The 22,819-nt window shown below is 38.2% G+C and overlaps 1 protein-coding gene across 1 annotated transcript; it reads right to left on the bottom strand.

Moving 5' to 3' along the window:
* Positions 1 to 648: 648 nt before the first annotated feature.
* LOC106394868 (probable DNA helicase MCM9) lies at positions 649 to 4,978 on the bottom strand. The gene is made up of 19 exons (XM_022701036.2): positions 4,716 to 4,978; positions 4,540 to 4,642; positions 4,367 to 4,475; positions 4,139 to 4,277; positions 3,817 to 4,058; positions 3,581 to 3,680; positions 3,245 to 3,342; positions 3,073 to 3,138; positions 2,880 to 2,972; positions 2,578 to 2,694; positions 2,428 to 2,500; positions 2,185 to 2,251; positions 2,033 to 2,114; positions 1,723 to 1,844; positions 1,578 to 1,645; positions 1,390 to 1,499; positions 1,233 to 1,280; positions 999 to 1,151; positions 649 to 885 (listed from the first exon to the last, which is right to left on the bottom strand). Exons 1-19 carry the CDS (start codon positions 4,844 to 4,846, stop codon positions 830 to 832), a joined length of 1,977 nt encoding a protein of 658 aa, XP_022556757.2. The 5' UTR covers positions 4,847 to 4,978; the 3' UTR covers positions 649 to 829.
* Between the last annotated feature and the right edge of the window lie 17,841 nt (positions 4,979 to 22,819).

Raw genomic sequence — 22,819 nt, 5'->3', positions numbered from 1 at the left:
AATTCCCGGCGAAACAATATTTTCGTTATATATTTACAAAAGTCAAAATTTTCGATTTCTGAACGAAATATATTTATCCGTTATGTATACATTTTTAAAATTCAAAACTACCAACACATTTCTGTCGGATATTTGGTAATTTGTCAGAGAATTTATAAACAAATTTGTCCACATTCATCTATAAATACCACATCTTACACATGATCTTCTAATTGTTTTTGTTTGTGGATGGTTAAATCTCGTATAAATCCGGAGACAAATTTATTTACACATGAATATGCAGAAGGTATATGTGAATTCATGGGTTTGTCTCTACGACAACCAAAACAACAATAACTTGAAGTGAAAATGCCCATGTTCAACTTGTCATAATAATAGGAATTTTAAGACTGCAGAAGTTTAGAGGCATTTATATATCAATGGGTTTATGCTGGGAATTGGGATACATAAGTTGATATATTCATGGCGAATGACCTTATTATAGTAGTACTAGCAAACTTTATATTGCGGATAAGTTAAACAAACCTACCACGAGTGTAGATTATGGCATAGGTACTGTTCAGTTGGTAAAAGATGCATACATGGAAAATTTACGTCCTCCAACCTAATAGGTTTTGGAATGATCACATATTGGCAAGTCACACTGAATTACATCGAACACGAACATATTTTAACCTATTAGAGAAGTGTCAGTACCTGCAAAATACACTTTAAGATAATACACACATCTTAAAAGTAAGTTTACTCCCAAGATAGGGAACCTCAACAACCTTGTCAACTACCTAATCACATATACAAAATAAAAATTGCAGATGAATTATTGCAGACCCTAATAGATGTCGTCTCCTCTAAGCTTTTCAAGGATAAGCGTCTCTTGCTTCGCGTCTGTTGGTTGCTATATGTTAAGGATTCAAGTGGCCAATGCTCCAGACGATGACTGTAACTAAACAAGAAATCTAGAAACAAAAGTTTAGGTAACGTTTGAAGAAAAAGGATACATTCCTGATCTGGTTCTTCGGAGAAATTAGAGTGTAACGCGTTCCCCATACTGTCTACGATGGCTGAGATGGTCATCGACGATTCAATACATAGGATTGCTGTTATTGCATCCAATCGCATGACCTCGTTTCTGAACATAAGCCTTGCATGAGCTGTGTCAAACCATTTATACAATTAAAACCCTTTTGTTTTTCTTCTTATGTAGTAATTTGATTGATAAACAGAAGAACTACCTTGAGCTAGACGGATTAAGCTTTCTAACATCCGCACGGTTGTTCTTGCTGCAACTCAGAGTAAAATCAAATCAAATTACATGAAGAAAGTTATCACCTTAACTTGTGATCTATCTTTGGTTAATACAAGATAATAGCCTCTGCAGAATAAAGCTACCTGCATTATGTGTTGATGATCTTCTTTGGAGACGATAATAACTTGAAATGATTTCTTCTGCTTCCTTAGACAGGACAGGCCTGAAGTTTCCTTTAACAAACTGAATGTACCTGCATCGGTCATGATCAAACGCATATATCATCTCAGATGAAAACAATTTGTAACTATTGTGTACACATCTATGATACCGTTGAAGCATCGGTAGTGGCCAAATCATAGTCAGATCATCGACATATCTGCCTTCTTCCATTTGCACCTGGTTAATTCATCAAAAATAATAAAGATATTAACATTGTCACAAATATAATATTAGATTTCCTTAAAGGAACATACCTCGGCAAGGATGTGAGAGGATACAACTTTATCCCATTCAGGATTTTTTGTATCTAGAAGAACGAGCACAATATCAAATCTGCTCAACAAGGGACCCGAAAGTGCAGTATTGACAGAAAGAGCTATGATTCAGTTAAGAAATTTCTGAAGAAAAATATCAAAGCAGGAAGGCTTTCTCAACTGCTGATTCAAGGAAGAAGTGTCTGACTCTTTTAAGTGATATTGCATCATAAATTTGAAGAAAAAAAAACAGCAAGCATGTATGAAAGCAAAAACTTGCTTAAGGTCTAATAAATCTGAAAATGGATACACTGATCAGGATCATATTGTCCTTTAGGATTTGTAGCACCGAATACGATTGTCTTTGTGCTAAGAGTCGTCACAAGGCCCGCCTTCAAATTAACTAGACACAATAAGATAGAGACAAATAGAGCTGATCCTGCGACAAAAAGAAATATATACCTTGGCAACGCTTATGCTTTGTTGCTCCATTGCTTCATGTATGGTTGCTCGGTCATGCTCTCTCATGCTTCCAGAAAGATTACAAAAAAAATAAAAATTAGTTATAAGTAAGACTCCCAATAAAGAAGATATAGATACAAACTCGATGCAAAAATAGGGTCTTGTCCGTGACAAAAGTGCAGAGATTCACAACACCACAAGAACATTTCAAGCAGATAAAAATTATGGATGAATAAAGACTACCTATCAAATTCATCAATACAGCAAAGTCCACCATCTGCAAGAACAAGAGCCCCAGCCTCCAACATCCACTCTCCTTAAAAACAAATTGATAGGAACAAGTTGAAAAAAGTGTTATGAAACGTGACAAATAGGCAAGATTGAAGTATTTACCTCCATCCTTCACTGCAGTTACAGTCAACCCAGCACTTGTGCTTCCTAGTCCTGTTGTGATTACAGCTCTGTTGCTAAGTTTTGCAGCAAACTTCAAAAACTGAGATTTTCCAGTTCCTGCCAGTTATCAACAATGTAAACGGAGGACTCATATAAAAATATAGTCATGCATAGAACTCAATGAGCTAGTAACAACAAGAAAACACAGAGGACATTTTCAGTTTTTCTTAATATCACTTTAGTTCGGCGAAAAAAAACTTGGAACTCAATAAGAAAAGTACTACTCAGTGGTTGACACCGACCTGGATCTCCGATAAGAAGCAAGTGAGACTCTCCCCGGACTTTTGTACCAGAAGCATCAACATGTTGCACACCTCCAATTAGTGTTAAGGCAACTGCATATAAACACATGCACATGCATGAACATCTTTCTAGACAATTCAATGAGAAGAGACGTTTGACACAAAAATGTAGTCATTATTTGTCACACCATACCTGCAAGCTTAACAGTGAAGAGACCAACAACTTGAGGGCAGATACCTCGTAAGATAGCATTTCTCCCTGACTTGATCAAATCCGAAAACATTTAACATTAACTTTAACAAAAATCTTCCATATAATACAACACAATAAGCAGAGAAGTTATTAACAGTGAGTTTTTTTTTACCTTTCAAAGGGGTATCTTTGAAGTGGCTCCAAAAGTTCTTGAACTTCTCAATCAATTCATCAGAGATATCAATTTCTGATTTGAGTTCGTTAGTTCTCCTAGAGAACGGCATGATAACCAGAGAAAAAAATGAGTTATCAACAGAAACAATAATCATCAAAAACCCAACAACAACTCCGGACAAAAAAAAAAATCTTAAATGGAACTAATAGCTACTTGTTTAGATTAGCCTAACCACCATTTTTATAGTCAACTTTTGGCATGAGGTTGGTAAAAGTTTCATTGATGAAACTGATACATAGAGATTGCTTTATCAAAATTTCCAAGCCATTTTACCTGACATGATTGGCAATCACCATAGGTTCAAGGTCACAGCGAACATCTTTTAAGTCATGAGACCATTTTGAAGTCAAGATTCCAGAGACAACAACATCATCTGCATATACAGCAAATATGTTACTTAAACTCAATATCAGGAGCAGTTAGGCCGATAGCTTAAAGAATGATACACAGAGACTATAGCGACAACATTGATGCATAGAACAAAAACAATAAAAAGAAAGTTTTAATACCACCAGCTTTAACATTGTCAACGAGGTCATCTTTGAGGACGACTAGAATGGACCTTGGGATAACACCAACACCTAAAACCTGAGTATTCTCTTGGATTTTGATTTCTTGATAGTCATGGCGTGTGACTGTATCATCCACATGATCAAAGTTTGTTCCTTCACAAGACTTGGACCGCTGGGAAGGACAAAACGGCGGTTTCACAATCGAGTTGATTGATTCCAACTCAGGGAAAAGAGGAAACCTATATACAAGAAACCAAACTCATAAGAACATAACGCAAAATCAGTTTCAAGCAGCAGAAGATAGAAAAACAAACATTACATGTGTTTGCATTTTCGGCATCTAAACATCCTCTCTCCCTCATACATTTTGACAGCTCCAGATCTGATCACCGTCCCTTTCAACATCAGGAGAATCCCACGGTGCTTCACTCTAACCCGTCCAATACTTGGGAAAGTGTCTGTTGACAAACAAAAACAAAAAACAAAATTAAGCAAAAGAATATGTATAACACAAAAATTTAACAAGAGGCGGGCACACACGACAGACCAGAGCTTCGTTCAAGAGGGGAGCCGCTAGTGTTAATACGCACGTGTATAAATCTCTTCTCAATCCCAATCTTGCTCTCGAATTTCTTCATATGCTCCAACGCTATTTTCTATAGCCCCAAACACACACAAAAATCAGCCCTAACTCTATCGAAAGATGATTGAGTTACATACGTGAGCGAGAACGGCGGAATCGTCGAAGAGTCGGAGAAACTGTTCGGGATTGGAGTAAACGAGACGCGCCAGGTGGGGATTGTCATCAACGAGTTCTGCGAATCTGGAGAGTGTGTTTATATAAAGTATGTCGTTGTTTGAAAGAGAGATAGAGAGAAGAGATTGAAGGCATTTACTCGAGGAAGAGAGGGTAGTGAAGTTTGGGATCGGAAGAGAGAGCGATGTCGCGGAGCTGATCGGAGTACTGGCTAACCAGAAACTCCGTCATCGATTCTATGTGCTCCGCCGTCTGTGTCGGCGTTTCCATCGTCGTCGCCGCGCCGGTGAAGGTAGAAAAGGTTAAGGGTTTATTAGCGCGGGAAAATCAACACGCCAATTTTGGCATTTATTATTGCTAAAGTAAGTGGCTTCACACAGAAAAAAAATGGATTTCCTTTTAAGTACTGGAAATGAGCTAGGCCTAGGAGTATTACCCGGACCAAACCCGCCGAACTTTCCATTGACTAAAGAAATTCGTTTTCAGTTGGTTTGGTAATTGATTAGTTAGGATTTTTTTTTTAAAAAAAATATTTTTTACCAAACAGTATAAATTTAACCGCAATTTAGGGAGTGATTGGTAGTGTCTGTAGAAGCTGTGGACAACTTTTTTAATTTCTATAATCATCTTTTAAAGCAATCATGTTTTTATTTTAGAAGCTGTAGACGGACTTTTAATATCTACAGCCATTTTTAAAAGCAATTATGTTTTTATTTTTAAAATTGAATCTAAAGCCAAAACATTAAAATAGAAAATATGTTAGCTTTAAAAAGCACTTTCTATAGAGTTTTTATTTAGTGCTCTGAAAAAATTTCTATAGCAAAATAAATTAAAGCCAAAGCTAAAAATTTAAAACCTAAATCTTAGGATAAAAAATAGAAAGCCACAGTTTCAACCAATCAGACCCTCAAACCCAACTATTGAAATAACCAAAAAAATATCGAATTTTATTTAGTTTAAACCAATTTAGGGATTGATCGGCAACAACTGTAGACCTAGCTCACACAAACTTGCTACATCAGCAAGTGACAATCACAAAGATGATTCAGCATAGTAATTATTTACTAGTTGATGTTTCACACCATGTGCGGACTAATATATACATACATAATATTTCTTTATTCTAATGTTTATTTTAGAAGAAAGTTAAATTATTAAATCAGATACAAATTATAAATTGATATTATAATTTATAAAACTTTAATATTCATATTGGTAATATGTGTATTACATTTTGTTCTTTAGTTTCATAGTTATATATATAGGATATATATTTTAGATCAAAAAAATTTCTATAGTAATACCATCTCCAATGTATTTCTCTATTTTCTACTTCTAAAATAGAGGATCTCTATAATAGTGATGTGTTTTGCTCCAATGTATTTCTCTTAATTAGAGATCTCCAAATATAGAGCAAATATAGAAAAATACTATTTCTTCCTCTATAAATAGAGGAAAATATAGCAATCTCTATTTTAGAGGCAAAAATAGATATGAGTTGGAGTGATTTTGCCTCTAAATACTATAAAAGAAGCAAAAATAAGGGTGGATTGGAGATGCTCTTAATCAAATTACGAAACTTGGATTTAAAACTAAACGCTTATCGAAATTGTGGACTGAAAAGAAATTTGGTGGCACTGAAAGGATTATAAACAAACACAACCTGCATATCAACAAAATAACAATTTTGTTTTATTTTAAAAATAGTGACACAAAACCACAAAAATAATAAATTAGAGAGCATTATCTATGTATTCTTTTAGATATATTTAGATTATGTTTATTATTTTTGAATTTTTTAATGTTATGTAATGTTTTAATTCTAGTGTTTCATATTTCCATATTTTTTTAATATTTTAGTTAATGTTCATTTTTTTGTTTATATAATGATCACTATTTTAGTTTTAAATATTTTATTTTAATAACATTTGTGATTTTACGGATAGATTCATTATTAGCATAAATTCATTTGTGATTTTGATGTTCTTTATGTATAAATATAAATTAAGTTATTCTAGGTTAGGAATATGATTATTTAATATTATATATATAATATTTAACATAAGCATACAATTTATATTTTACTACATATTTTCAATGATGTTTTACCTTTAATCTTAAATTTAATATTGTAATAATCTGTATTGGATCATATTTCTAATAAAAATTAGATAAATTGTTAATTACAGTAAAGTGCAGTATTGCATGTAGTTGTTTTGTGATGGGTGTTTTGTTGATTAAAATATGTTCTTAAATATATGTGGAACATAGTTTTATGTGTTATTTTTTGTGTTTTTGACGTGCATGTTGTTGCACAATATAATTCTTGTGATCATTGCAAAAACTTGTATTATGTTACTATATAATTATATATTTTCATTGCAAAAACTAACAACACTCAGAGTAGCTTCGAGCGGATGTTCTATTTTTATTTTATCTTGTAGTGTTTCTAAGTGTTGTTAGTTTTTGCTTCTTGGATCTTGTAGTATTTTCATTGTTCTATTTTTTGCTTATTAAAGCTCGCGTGATGGATGTGTTGGTGTTTGATTAATCTTGTGGTTCCTTATTTGTTTTATGAAGTCGATCGGATTCCGGAATAGGAAGTGGATGCTTAGATGGTGGGTAATTATATTGTGTTGGCATTTATATCAATTTTGTGTGTTTTGCTCACAAACCTTATCGACTGTTTTTTCTTTGGGCTCATTAGTTTCCATAAAACACTGATGATTATTAAATTCTCGTGCTTTATATGATAATGCATTTTGATCCGCCCTTTAGAAGGGCGAGTATATTTTTGGTTGATTATTTCTAAAAATATTGAAAGAAATTTATATGTTTTGATTAGATAAAATGTTATTTAAACTTTAAATTATAGAGTTTCGCAAAATGATCAAACGTAAATTTTTTTCAATTTTTTTTATTGATTAATTTTGAAGTACAAATTTAAATTTAGAAAATATGTTAGAAAGAATGATTAATTTCAGGTATGGATAAAAAATAGTATTGAAAATGGTTTTATATAATTTACATTGAGATTCGATTTTGATCCGTGTTTTAAAAACGCGGGATTACTTTTTTTTGTTAACAAATATTTATTCAATAGAATTAAAATATTAAAAATAATGTATATATTTTAAATGTTTTATATATAATTTATTTTAATTTATGTATATAATGTATATAAATTATTTTTGGGTAGATCAAATTTTGAATTTTGATGAAAATACTGACCATGCTATATATAGACTTTTAAATTCAGAGATTTAAAGTGGAGTTTTTGCCAAAACTAACCCACAACTTGATTTTAATCCCAAACCTATACCCAAACTTGAATCAAATGCAAAACAAACCTAAAAGCCTAGTGAAATTACAGTTCAACCCCTTGTGACCAAACAAAAAAACAGAAGCCATTTTTACGAATATAGCCCCAGTAAATCGTCTGAGTCGTCTGAGATGTTGGAAGTCGTCTGGACGACTGAAGTGTAAGTCGTCTGGTACCAGTTTATTTTAAAAATAATTTATAAATCTTGTAAAAAAATATTTTGATGCGTGAAAAATAAAAATCAAGTAATTATAAACAGTTTTAAGTGATATAAATTAAGATATGATAAAATTGATTTGTTTTGAAGATAGATGAGTGGAAGTAGTGAATCATGAAATACTTTGGTTTAGGAGTTTGGCAAACATATGTTGTAGTATTGTATGTATTGTTAGGGTTAGATTTTAGAAAACTAAAATGTTTTTTTCAAAAATTAGTTTTCACCTATATTTGTTTATTTCTGTGTATAGTAAACACTTTTCAAGTTTGATTTGGTTTTATGAAGTGTTTAATTAGATAATTAAGTTTAGGGGTTATGTTTAGGGTGTGGACGACTTATATTTCAGTCGTCCACATCGTACCGAAACTTTAATTTTACCAATATACGTTTTAACCTAACCGGATCATTTTACTCGGACGACTTACAATTCAGTCGTCTGATGAAGAAATTAAAACAGACGACTTACATGTAAGTCGTCCAAATATTCCCATCTAAATTTTTTTAAAAAAATATTTTCCCGCTTAAATAATTTAAACTAGACGACTTACTTGTAAGTCGTCTGGAAAGTCTTCTATTTTAGTTTCCCGCTAAAAATATTTAATTTCCCACTAAAAATATTAAACCCTTCTGGACGACTTACATGTAAGTCGTCTGTTTTAATTTCTTCAACAGACGACTGAAATGTAAGTCGTCTAGGAAGTCGTCTGAGTCAAAAATATTTAACCTAATTGGATTTTTTGTCTCCCTATATAAAGAAAAATTTATACATTCTCTCTGCTCCTCTCAAATGGCTGCAACAAAAATGTAATGTTCATCATTCTAAAACTCTCCAACCTCTCTCTAATTTCTTTGACTTGAAAACACCAAACTTTATATGAATTTTTCAGTTTTGTCTCATGTATTTCTTACTAATCTATCTCTTTTGCAGGTTTTTAATCAAATGGTACTCATCTTCCACTAATTTAAGGGTAGATCTATTAATTTTAGATATGTATTTTTGTGTGTTCTATAAATGTAGATTTATCTAATCTTCCACTCATTTTTTCTATTTTTAAGTCATTTGAACGTTTTTGGATATGCAGGTTTTTCAGATCTGGATTTGATATGCAGGTTTTTCAGATCTGGAAGACTTCTGAGACGACTTACTTGTTAGTCATTAGTCGTCTCAGAAGTCGTCTGGACTTCTTGGAAGTCTTCTGACAAAGTCGTCTGGACTTCCAGGAAGTCGTCTGGATTTTTCTGAGCGTTTTGGTAAGTTCTTATGTCTGATTTTTCTTCATTTGGTAACTTATTGTTGTATAAAGTTCTTACTTTTTTCCCAAACTAAAACTCTCCAAACCCACTCTAATCTCTTTGACTTGAAAACACCAAACTTTATATGAATTTTTCAGTTTTGTCTCATGTCTTTCTTACTAATCTATCTTTTTTGCAGGTTTTTAATTAGATGGTACTCATCTTCCACTAATTTAAAGGTAGATATATTATTTTTAGATATGTATTTTTGTGTGTTCTGTAAAGGTAGATTTATCTAATCTTCCACTCATTTTTTTATGTTTTTAAGCCATTTGAACGTTTTTGAATATGCAGGTTTTTCAGATCTGGATTTAATATGCAGGTTTTTCAGATCTGGAAGACTTCTGGGACGACTTACTTGTTAGTCGTCTGGAAGTCGTCTGGAAGTCGTCTGGAAGTCGTCTGAAAGTCGTCTGGACTTCCTAAAAGTCGTCTGGACTTCCTGTAAAGTCGTCTGGAAGTCGTCTGAACTTCCTAAAAGTCTTCTGACAAAGTCGTCTGAACTTCCTGGAAGTCGTCTGGACTTCTTAGAAGTCTTCTGGACTTCTTAAATGTCGTCTGGTCTTGTCTACTCAAGTGGAATCCAAGCTTGTCTTTGTAGAGGAATGATCTATGATAGTTTTGTTTGTGGTATGTTTTGTGAATTGCATGTCTACTCTTTTAGTTGTGAATTTTTTGTAAAATCAGTAATAATGTTTTCTAAGATGTATTAAATGTGCTAACAATGTGTTTACACATTTACAAATCAATGAAATAATAGACTTCAGTAGCCTTTTTCTTATCTTTGGATCTCTCATATGCAATAGTAAACTCCCATGGCCTTTTCTCATCTTAATAAACAAGAATGTTGGTAGCTTCATATTGATACAACATTTTAAGAAGCATTTAACCCTTCTTCCAACTCATAACAATAGTCATCATTATTGTCTATAACAATAATACTTAAGAGATGGAAACAAACAATAGTAACTAGTCAAAGCATATCATATTTTTTTATAAGTTTGCGTTGAAAAACTTAGTCAAATTTAGTAAAACTAAGGGAGAGAACATATTTTGTAAATATGAGTTTTACATATCTTGAAGTTACTTATCACTCTTAAAAATACAAGTTATTCAAAAACTAACGTAGAAGACTTAAAAACTAGCGGAGAAGACGCAGATGACTTCAATCTAAGTTGTCCAGACGACTAAACTATACGTCGTCTGGTCAACGCAGAGGTTATTTTTGCAATTTACTTTGAAATATGTTATTTCGGACGACTGAAAAATAAGTCGTCTACTATTGTTTGGTTAAAAAAAACTCCAAAAAAGCTAGACGACTTACATTTCAGTCGTCATAGGTTAGTTTTGCATTTGACTGGATTATTTCAGAAGTTTGACTTTTCTGGACGACTTACATTTCAGTTGTCTAGTGAAAATTAAAATAATAATATTTTTTTTAAAGTAGACGACTTACAGTTAAGTCGTCATAGGTTAGTTTTGCAATTGAAAAAAAAAACTTCAAGATTTAATTATATACAGACGACTTATAATTCAGTCGTCCACGAGACGACTGAAATGTAAGTCGTCCAGGATTTACGAGGTTTGACCAGAATCTCGGAAAAAAATCCTCGACGACTTACAAGTAAGTCGTCTGGTGGACGACTGAATTATAAGTCGCCTGTGTATAATTAAATCTTGAAGTTTTTTTTTTCAACTGCAAAACTAACCTATGACTACTTAATTGTAAGTCGTTTACTTTTAAAAAAATATTATTATTTTAATTTTCGACAGACGACTGAAATGTAAGTCGTCTGGGGAAGTCAAACTTCTGTAATTATCCAGTCAAATGCAAAACTAACCTATGACGACTGAAATGTAAGTCGTCTAGGTTCTTTGGAAATTTTTTTGAAACCAAACAATAGTAGACGACTTAACTTTCGGTCGTCTCAGGTTACAGATTTCAAAGTCAATTGCAAAAATAACCTTTGCGTTGACCAGACGACTTCCAGGTAAGTCGTCTACAGCCAGACGACTTCCAGGTAAGTCGTCTACAGCCAGACGACTTCCCAAGTAAGTCGTCTGACGAACAGATCTGGAAAAAAACTCGATGTCATACCTTAAATTGGTGAGATAAGTTCCTTAGCATACATAAGGCTTCTCCAAGCACACATAATCACAAACGAAAGTCACCCACCCAGAATCGTTAGCTTCTATGACTCTATGAACCATAAAAATTTTAGAATCAAAATCTTGGTTTTTTTTAGCTCATTGTGGAGAGAAAGTGAGAGATATTGTGTTTAGTTCACAAGAATGGAAAAAGAAGAAGGGTTAATCGATTTTGGGAGCATTAAGAGCTTCAAATTGGTTGTTCATGGTGGTTGTGGTATTGATGACAATGGCAATCTTGTAATTACTTGAAGATGATGAGGGTGAGAGAGTAAAGATTTCATTTTTGAAAAAAAAAAAAAAATTGATGGCATTTTCGTAAATTATATGAACTTGTGGGGTGAATAGGGCAAACCCAATTTTCAAAAAAAAGGAGGTTAATTTTGTGTTTGACTTTAAGTTGTAGGTCAATTTTGCAAAAAACCCATTTAAAGTTAGGTAAGCAATATATTTAACTTTCCAATCATAAATTTGTGAGTACAAATTGAAGCTTTATTTTGAAATATGTAATTTATTAAATGTTTTAGTTTGTGAAAAATATATTGCAATATAAACTATATAATATATATATATATATGTGTGTGTGTGTGTGTTTACAGTTATGCTAAATTATAACACGTACTATAAAAACCATAATTTATAAAATAATTATAGTATCATATTTTTTGTAAAATAGTCTAAATGATGTTAGGAGTTTTCAAGGCTCCTAAGACAAATGTTGTAGTATAAATGATTGTCGAACCAGTTCTGAGAGACAAGAAAGCACCGAGAATGCAAGTAATCACTTAATCTAAGTGCAATCAATGGTTTTTAAAAGGGTTTTTAAACTACAACTAACTAAAAGGAATAACTAAATGATACTTTCTTAACTATGGGAAAAGAGAACTCATGGGTATAAGACCTCGGGTGATCAAGTTTCGAACTAAGGATGGCAAACGATCAATCAAACTATCAACCTTAAGCTTAGACACAATCCTAAACAAACTCTATGTCTAGATGAATGTTCATTTACTAACACAATCCAAGCATCAAATGTCTTTGGTTGAATAATATGAAAGTAATCATAACTAGCAAGTCCAATGGCTATCTTAGCACCTCTAACAACAAATGTGTTTGGCAAAGTATGCTAAAAGCTAGGAAGAGTTGTCTCGGGCATTTCCTCGAACACCTTTCGGGTGAGAAATGCCTAAGGATCAACAACTGAGTGGCCAACTCAGAAGATGCATTAGGTTCACTCTGCTAGCAAGGAAATATGAATGATCTACACTAAAACATCCTAGCTCTAACCTAATCACCCTTAATCTCCCTAACCCATGAATTCAAAGGGGGATTACTCACTAATCTCCATGATTCCTCTTAAACCCATGTTGGATTTCAGATTAATCATGTAGAGAAACACAAAGAAAATAGATATAAGAACACAAAATTTCAATAACAAAACTGATCAATTGATTCAAGAGATGACTTTCCAAAGGTTTTTGGTGGTTTTTCCTAAGAACAAAGATAGATCCCCTCCTGGTGGCTTACAGAGTATTAAAACATAGGTTTAGAAAATAAAAACGTGCATCATGAAATGACCAAAAGGCCCTTGAGAAATCATAAGTTCGAGCAGAAATAAGACGCGGAGCGACCTCCGCTCGTCCCTCCGCTCGTCGCTCCGCTCGTCGCTCCGTGCTTCGGGAGCGACCTCGCTGTGTCGCTGCGAGAGGTCGCTCCGGACTCGTTCTCGCGTTTCCGAGTGATGCAAACGCGAGCGACCTCCGCTCGTCGCTCCGAGTAGTCGCTCCGTGCTTCGGGAGCGACCTCGCTGTGTCGCTGCGAGAGGTCACTCCGGACTCGTTCTCGCGTTTTCGAGTGATGAAAACGCGAGCGACCTCCGCTCGTCGCTCCGAGTAGTCGCTCCGTGCTTCGGGAGCGACCTCGCTGTGTCGCTGCGAGAGGTCGCTCCGGACTCGTTCTCGCATTTCCGAGTGATGAAAACGCGAGCGACCTCCGCTCGTCACTCCGAGTAGTCGCTCCGTGCTTCGGGAACGACCTCGCTGTGTCGCTGCGAGAGGTCGCTCTGGACTCGTTCTCGCGTCTCCGGGTGATCAAAACGCGAGCGACTCTTCCCTGTCGCTCTGGTAAGGTCGCTCTGATAGGGAGATCAGAGTGACTTGACGGAATCGCTCCGGACTGGTCGCTCCGGTAAGGTGCTCGCCCAATAATCACTTTAAACACTTCTTTGGGACTCCAATTGCACCCAAATGTCTCCAAGAACTCCATGTGGTACTCCAATACCTGATAAGGACTCATGTATGCAAAATGCAACCTAAACATGGTTAAATCCTAATCTATATGATCAAAATGCACATGGGTGAATGGATAAAACATTAGAAATATGCAAGATATCAACTACCCCAAACTTGTTCTTTACTTGTCCACAAGTGAACTTTCTAGAACTCATAGGGAGAGAGGTTTGAAGGTGAGAGCTCATAGCCAAAAGAAACACAACTAGCAAACACGATTAGCACACTCTCTTATTACACTCTAGCTTCTCTAGGCCTATCTCAACTCCTTTTGTCCCTACACTCATCATCAAGCATCCACATATTCAAATCAACCAACTCTCACATTCATTAAGCACAAAACATCTAGTGAATTCTTGCAAATGGTCAGTCGGTCCAAGTCATTTGGGTAAGGGAAGGCTTTTATTCAAGTGATTCAAAAGGTTCGAAACATAAAATCTTTACGGTGGTTTACTCTCGAAACAAGTAGCCTTGACATTGCGCATAATATATCTAAGAAAGGGACCAACTCATGCATACAATGCTCAATCTCCATTGTTCTACCTTTTTCCCAAACGTACAATTACACAATTTTTCCCAAATGTCAAGCCCAGCTCACATCTCTCACCAAAAGATCTCAAGAACACCTTGGACAACAAAACTCTTTTCTTTGAAATCTCATAAGGATTTTTCTCAACTTCAAAACAAAACTTAGCTCTAAACAGTTTTGCTAGCCCCTTTTCTTTCTCTTTTTTTTTTTTTTTTTCGGGGGCCAAGACTTTTCATAAATTAAGCTAGAAGTTTTCCTACTTATCCCATATAGACTAGCCAATTAAGCACAAGAGTTCACTCTTTTCTTTCCATTTTCTCAAACTCCCAAATCAAACTTTACAACACTCACCCCCATTTATGGCTAGACAATGATGTGCCTAATCTAGCAAGAATGAAGATCAAACATTGTCGTTCCCGATACTCTCAACATTATGCACATGTAAGACTTTCCTAACAAGGCCTCACTCATCAAACAATGAAAGTATAAAAGGAGGGAAAGGTTTTTGGGAGTGGTCTACCACTAGAGTTTGTCAAAAAAGATTGGCATAAAAGATGTGACAACTCAAGTGTGTATAGCCATGACTCAGTACACAAGGGACCCTAAGCAAGAAGCATTAAGTTCGTTTAGTTCAAATAGGGTTGTAGTTGGCTTCAAAGAGTAGGTTTCAGCAATCAACAAGTTTCAAGAAGAGTTTTCAAGGCACGAAACATACAAGTCTTTTCGAGAGGTGCATAGCTTTTCAGGTGAAACGTAGTGTTCTTTATAAGGCATTTAAAATCATTGCTCCCAGTGCAAGTGAATGCAACCTATATGCCCTAGACTCTCCTAGAAATGCAAAATGATGCAAACTAAATGAATTTTTTTTTTTTATATGTAAATAGGTATGCAATGCATGACTCATGAAACAACATCAAAGCAAACATGATCAAATGCTTGGTACCTCCCCCAAACTTGAGTTACACAGTCTCTGTGTTGTCAAGTAAAGAGAGAGATACCGAAATGAAAACTAATATGCAAAAAGGGAATGATATATACAAGGGAGAGAAAGAAGTACCTCCTATGGATAGTAGGTGGGGGCTGATGCCCCAGCATCGCCGTCGTCAGGCGGGAAGGTGGTATAGTAACCACCGGATGCTGAACCGGAGCCTCCATACCATGGCTGGCTCTCAACCTCGTCAATCTCGTCCTCACTATCAGAAGAAGCGAGGGATGGGGACTTGTTACCGGAAGTGGAAGGTTGAGTGGGTGGGTTCCTCCACTTACGCTGAAGCTGCGCAGCAGTGAGGGGGAAGCCAAGAGCATCAGGCGGAGGTGGAGGCTGGGGGTTCGAGGTGTTCGCGAAAGCGAAGTCTGCTGAGCTACATCCAGCTATCCCCCCCCCTGGTTAAGACATCAGCTACTTTCTTCATGAATTTGGCTGAAGTCTTTGCCTGCTTCTTTACCGTCTTGCTTAGAGCCTTGCACTTATCCTTCAGCTTTTCTATCGTTCTGTCCTGAGCCTTGTTCCACCTCTGAAGGCGACTAATGTGGTCATGAGCATCACGAAGAGCTCCAGGGGGAAGAACTCCGTCATGTGGCTTGAAGTAGTAGCGCGGAGGTCCATAGATATGCTCAGAGGGGTCTGAAACAGGCGAGTCATGTCGCGTAGGAACACTTCTTCTCCTTGATGGAGCAGCATTAACTGGATCGAGAGGCCCATGTTCTCCAAGAAAGTACTCCTGGGGTATGTTGAAGCTAATAGCTCCAGGTATCTCTAAACTCGTCAGGTTCCGGTTTGGAAGAACCACTTCGACTGGCTTGCCCTGCAAATAGTAGTGGTAGACGTAGTCCTCCCCATACATCCCACTAAAATAGGTAGCAATCCTCAAGTAGGTGCCATCAATGAACTTCGGTCCCACTGCGTCCTTTCCCAAGGAAACATTCAGAAATTGGAGCAGTGGTGTGATCATTCCACCTATCCCCATCTTTGGGCGCGAGTCAGTGGTGGACCACGCCCAGTCTCTGTAGTGCTGGAGACGACCCACAAAGAAACTGACCATCCCGAAGGTAGCATAGATGTCGGTGCTGGGAAGGGGTAAAACTCCAGGTTGGGCGTAGGGACGGATAGCCGGACAGAGCAGTCGCATGTCCTCCTCAGTAACCGTACCAGCTTGCTTCCGTGGGTAGAATGCATGGACTAGCATCCTGTGGAGGTAACGTACGGAGGGGTGTCGGATGTGTGAATTCTTGTCAGCCCCGGTAGTGTGTTTGTTTCCAGTGATCAACTTCCAAAGCTCCGTGGGAAGGTTCTCACACTTGGGTAGGGAGTGGTCTTCTAGGTCTTGGAACCCCATGACTCTCCCAATGTCCTTGAAGTTCATGGTGTATGCTCGTCCATTGACCTTGAAACTGATTTTGCCCCACCCTTGCCTCACATGCGCGGTGTCGTGGTAAGTGACCGCAAGAGAAGATAAGAACTGACAAGTGACATCCTTGTAGAAAGGATATGCCATGGTGAGGAGTTTTGGCATCTTCAAATGTCCTAGCATCTCTTCAATGTCAGAGTCAAGACCCAACTTTTTCAGCAGATCAAGGTCGGCGAACCTGGTTGGAGTCCAAGTGACCTCATTCTTCAAGTGATCATACAGCTCCTCCACAGATGGAGTTTTCGCCCTATCTCGATCAACCGCAACCCCTTTGCCTTTGGACAGCTTGGCTTTCTTCGTAGGTGCCTGCTCATCAGCACTCTCAGTTTCACTTTCCTCATGGATGGGAACTGCTACACTCTTCCCTGCCCTCTTCTCCTGTTCTTTCGATTTCCTTGCAGCCAAAGTCTGCTGTCGAACGGTCTTCTGCGTCCCTGAGCCAGTTGGCTCGCAGGGCAAAGTTTTTCCTCTTAGTGCAAACTCTTGTCTTTCAGCTTCCTGCCTCTCAGCTTCCAACTTTCCCTTTGTCTTCTTAACCATTTTCACCTGAAAAATTAAAAACTTGAAAAGGGATAAGTAGATGGAAGTAAAGAAGGGCAAGACTTTGCAAATGAAATTTGCAAAAGTGAACTTAACAAATGAATTATCAATTTAAACTCAAGTTCAACACAATGCAACGATTTTCACTCTTGTAACACCTTAACGCATCTAGTTCACTCACAGATACACCCAAGTAAGTTCAAATTCGAAAACCCCCAAATCCATGAACCCTAATTTTGCCAAAGTGCAAATTAAACTCAATTTCACCGTTTATTCGACAACCCAACTTGATAGATAAGCTTTCCCTAGTCTATTTCACCACAATCTAGCAAGAAAATGACCAAATTTCGATTTTTAAATCCTAGGGTTCATGGACCTACGAATTTAAATTTTAAAACTCAATACCTTGCTTTGGATGAAAAGAAATGGTGAATGGGTGGTGAGGAATAGGCTACAGGGGCGAAAGCTTGGATTAGAAACAAGAACTACTCGATTTGGGTGAGAATTGAGAAAGTTTTGGGATTTTTGGTGTGGGTGAGTTTGAGAGAGTTTGAGAGTTTGTGAGAGAGGGGAGAGTGATAGAGATGGATTCGCGGGGGCTGGGGGTAGGTTTAAGGTCGTCCGGTTCGGTCTAGGGTGGTTAGGGTCGGTTTACTTGAAGTAAACCGGGGTTTAGAGTCAGAAAACTTACCTGGACCGCTTCGGGAGCGACGTGAGGGTGTCACTGCGAGATGTCACTCCCGAGTCCTTCTCTCGCGTCGTGATTCGACGAAAACGCGAGCGACTCTGGAGTGTCGCTCTCGAACCTCGCTCTGGAGCTGGAGCGACTTCGAGGTGTCGCTCTAGGACGTCGCTCCGAGCCAGTTTTTGAGCTCCGTAACGACGAAAACGCGAGCGACTCTGGAGTGTCGCTCTCGAACCTCGCTCTGGAGCTGGAGCGACTTCATGTGCTCGCTCTGAGAGGTCGCTCCGAGAGCCTTTTTGGAGCACAAAACATCTTTAAGCCGAGCGACCTCGAGCTGTCGCTCCCGTAACGTCGCTCCCAGCTGGAGCGACTTCGAAGTGTCGCTGTGAGAGGTCGCTCCCACGCACGATTTTTTTTTTTTTTTTTTTTAAGATGAAAATGAAAATACCAATGCAATATATACAAGGATACGCATGGGACTTCCTCCCAAGTGAGCTTGTTTTAAGTCTTTAGCTTGACTTTGCCTCTTTTGGATTAGGCCGGGGTAGGGTCAGACAGTGGAGTTGAAACCCCATCTTCCTCTGGTGCAGTAGCCATGTAGAGCTTAACCCTTTGCCCATTGACTGTGAAGTCTCTTCCATCAGTACTCCACAAAACTATTGCTCCATATGGCCTAACCTCTTTGACTTTGAAAGGACCTGACCACCTTGACTTAAGCTTTCCTGGAAATAGCTTCAGCCTAGAGTTGTAGAGAAGAACTTGATCTCCTTCTTTAAACTCTCTCTTCAGGATATTCTTGTCATGGAAAGCTTTAGTCTTCTCCTTGTAGATCCTTGAGTTCTCAAAAGCATCCATTCTTATCTCATCAAGCTCATGTAGCTGAAAAATCCTTTTCTCCTTGGCACTCTTGATGTCAAAGTTCAGCAACTTTATTGCCCATAGTGCCTTGTACTCAAGCTCCACTGGCAGATGGCAAGCTTTCCCATACACTAGGTTGAAAGGTGTGGTGCCCAGTGGTGTCTTGTACGCTGTCCTATAAGCCCAAAGTGCATCATCGAGCTTATTGGACCAATCCTTCCTTGTGATCCCCACAATCTTCTCCAAGATAGACTTGATCTCCCTGTTAGAAATCTCAACTTGGCCACTTGTTTGGGGGTGATAAGGGGTTGCCACCTTGTGCTTCACACCATTCTTCTTGAGAAGTCCCTCAAGCAGTTTGTTAATGAAGTGGGAACCTCCGTCACTGATCACAACTCTTGGGACTCCAAACCTTGGAAAGATGTTGCTCTTGAACATCTTGGTTACAACTCTAGCATCATTGGTGGGGCTTGCAATAGCTTCCACCCATTTGGAGACATAATCGACAGCCACAAGGATGTATTTGTTTCCAAAAGATGATGGAAATGGTCCCATGAAGTCAATACCCCACACATCAAACACTTCAACTTCAAGGATTGGATTCTGAGGCATCTCATTCCTCTTTGTGATGTTTCCTCTTCTTTGGCAAGAATCACACTTTGAGACAAAGTCTTGTGTATCCTTGAACATATGTGGCCACCAGAATCCAGCTTGTAATACTTTCGCAACTGTCTTGAAGGTGGCAAAGTGGCCTCCATAAGATGATCCATGACACTGTGTAAGGATCCCATCAATCTCCTCATTTGCAACCACTCTTCTATAAAGCTGATCCTTGCAGAGAATGTAGAGATAGGGTTCATCCCAGTAGTATCTCTTCACATCCTTGTAGAACTTCTTCTTGGCATAGCCCACAAGATTCAAAGGTTCTCTTCCTGTGGCTAGGTAGTTCACCAAATCAGCATACCAAGGTTCCTTCTCTTCTGTTGCTTTGACTTCTTCCAGCTTCCTACCAGTCTCACAAACTGCTATCACTGCTTCAATAGCCATGATCTGCTCCTCAGGAAGTCCTTCGTCAATAGGAATACCAGACTCTACCCTCAACCTGGACAAATGATCAGCTACACCATTCTCAACTCCGGGCTTGTCTTTAATCTCCATATCAAACTCTTGAAGCAAAAGGATCCACCTCAAAAGCCTGGGTTTTGCATCCTTCTTGGCCAAAAGGTGTCTCAAGGCAGCATGATCTGTGTAGACAATGACTTTAGACCCAACCAAGTAGCTCCTGAATTTCTCAAAGGCAAAAACAATTGCCAGCATCTCCTTCTCTGTTGTGGCATACCGTATCTGAGCATCATTGAGGGTTTGGCTGGCATAGTAGATCACATGGGTTTTGCCATCTTTCTTCTGCCCCAAAACAGCTCCCACAGCATAGTCACTAGCGTCACACATGATCTCAAAAGGGAGATCCCAATCAGGTGGCTGGACAATTGGAGCACTAATGAGTTCACCTTTCAGCTTCTTGAAAGCTTGTAGACATTCCACATCAAAACTGAAGGTGGCTTCCTTGCACAGCAGCCTGGTCAAAGGTCTAGTGATCATGGAGAAGTCCTTGATGAACCTCCTGTAGAACCCAGCATGACCAAGAAAACTCCGGATGTCTTTCACTGTCTTTGGTGGGGGCAAACCAACCATAACATCGATCTTGGCTTTATCCACTTCAATCCCTTCTCTGAAATCTTGTGTCCCAGCACAATCCCTTCCTTGACCATGAAGTGACACTTCTCCCAATTCAGCACAAGGTTGGTGTCTTCACATCTCTGTAGGACCCTGCACAAGTTTGACAAACAAGCAGAAAACGAAGATCCGTAGACAGAGAAATCATCCATAAATACCTCCACAACATCCTCAATCAGATCAGAGAAAATTGACATCATGCACCTTTGAAAGGTGGCTGGAGCATTACATAGACCAAATGGCATCCTTCGATATGCAAAGGTACCATAGGGACATGTGAATGTCGTTTTCTCTTGATCATTGGGGTGTATGGGGATTTGGAAAAATCCTGAGTACCCATCAAGAAAGCAGTAGAATGGGTGATTTGCAAGTCTCTCAAGCATCTGATCAATAAATGGTAATGGGAAATGATCCTTTCTAGATGCGGAGTTTAGTTTTCGGTAATCAATGCACATTCTATGACCTGTGATGGTTCTTGTTGGTATCAATTCATCCTTGTCATTTTTAATCACAGTGATACCACCTTTCTTTGGTACAACATGCACAGGTGATACCCATTTAGAATCTGAGATAGGGTAAATAACACCAGCATCTAAGAGTTTAAGAATCTCTTTCTTTACAACATCCTTCAGGTTAGGGTTTAACCTTCTTTGATGCTCGATAGAAGTCATTGATTCATCCTCAAGATGTATCCTATGCATGCACAAAGAGGGTGATATTCCCTTGATGTCATCCAGTGAGTAACCTATTGCCTTTCTAAATCTTTTAAGCGTTTTCAAAAGTTCAGATAGCTCAGTTTCAGTAAGTTCACTACTCACAATGACAGGATAAGTTTCATTAGGACCAAGGAATGCATACCTTACACCATGGGGTAGAGGTTTAAGCTCCACTTTAGGTGCCTTAAGCTCACTCCAGTCATTCTGCTGGGTGTCATCTTGCTGAGTGGCTGAGACTTCTTGGTGAACCATCTGTGGAAACTCCTCGTACTGATCCTTACTGACAAACCCCTGGTGTGAATCCAGCATCATCCCGTAGGCAGTACTCTCCAGGTTCTCAATCACCACAGCCTCTCTCTCTACAGTCAAAGCATGCTGTAGAGGGTCCTCTAGTGACAACTCTTCAAGGAGTTCATCAGCAAGGGCGTCCATCTCTTCAATGTAGAACACTTGCCCTTGAACTGTTGGCCTCCTCATTACCTCTTTGATGTCAAAATGGAGAATGTGCCCTTTACCCAGATGGAGATCAATCTTGCCTTCTTTCACATTAACAATAGCTCCTGCTGTTGCTAAGAAAGGCCTTCCAAGGATTAAAGGGTCTTGAGCTTCTTCACCCATTTCAAGCACCACAAAGTCTGTAGGGATCTCATAATTTCCAACCATCACTGGGAGGTCCTCTAAGATACCCACAGGGTACTTCACTGAACGATCAGCCAATACCAGAGAAAGTCTACACTTCTTGTACTGAGTGAAGCCGAGCTTCTTAGCAACAGATAGAGGCATCAAGCTGACACTAGCTCCCAAATCGCAGAGACATCTATCAAATACCATAGGTCCAAGAGCACAAGGTAATGTGAAGCATCCTGGATCTTCTAGCTTCTTTGGAATGACAAGCCTCTGAATGATAGCACTGCACTCATGAGTGAGAATCACCATGCCCTCCATCTCTTTCTTCTTTGCAGCTACAACATCTTTCAGGAACTTGCTGTATTGAGGAATCAGCATGAAAGCATCAATAATGGGCATTGTGATCTGGACTTCACTCATTTGCTTTTCAAATAGAGCTTGGTACTTCTCTAGCAGCTGCCTCTTGAATCGACCTGGGAATGGGAGCTTGGGCTCATAGGCAGGAGGAACAAAAGAACTTTCACTGGCAGGAGTGACAACTTCACCATCCTTAACTGTTTTCTTCTCTTCTCCAACCTTTCCTTTTCCTTTGGCTTCCACTATCTTCTCTAAGATCTCGTCATTGATCTTCTCATCAACAATCACCACTTCATCATCTATGTTGATGGCAACCCCCTCACTTTGTTTCTCAGCATCCTTGGTGAGAGTTCTCTGAGGTAACTCCTTACCACTCCTGAGAGTGATAGCTTTCATGGTTTCCTTTGGGTTTTGCTCAGATTTTCCAGGTAGAGAACCTTGTTGGCGATTTTGTTGAGTGTTCATGGCAGCAAACTGGTTCTCCAAAGCTCTGAACTTGTTGTTGAGCTCATTGTAGCTCC

Source organism: Brassica napus, chromosome C3 (assembly GCF_020379485.1).
Source record: "Brassica napus cultivar Da-Ae chromosome C3, Da-Ae, whole genome shotgun sequence".
In the NCBI taxonomy this organism is placed as follows: Eukaryota; Viridiplantae; Streptophyta; class Magnoliopsida; order Brassicales; family Brassicaceae; genus Brassica; species Brassica napus.
This window is presented reverse-complemented; position numbering and strand designations above follow the sequence as displayed.

What these genes read in the sequence shown, in the direction of transcription:
- LOC106394868 (XM_022701036.2), bottom strand. Translation starts at nt 4,846, where the DNA reads ATGGAAACGCCGACACAGACGGCGGAGCACATAGAATCGATGACGGAG. An exon ending in ATTCCGCCGTTCTCGCTCAC is followed by an intron (nt 4,476 to 4,539) that starts GTATGTAACTCA and finishes TTGGGGCTATAG; the next exon opens with AAAATAGCGTTGGAGCATAT. An exon ending in AACTGCAGTGAAGGATGGAG is followed by an intron (nt 2,501 to 2,577) that starts GTAAATACTTCA and finishes TTTGTTTTTAAG; the next exon opens with GAGAGTGGATGTTGGAGGCT.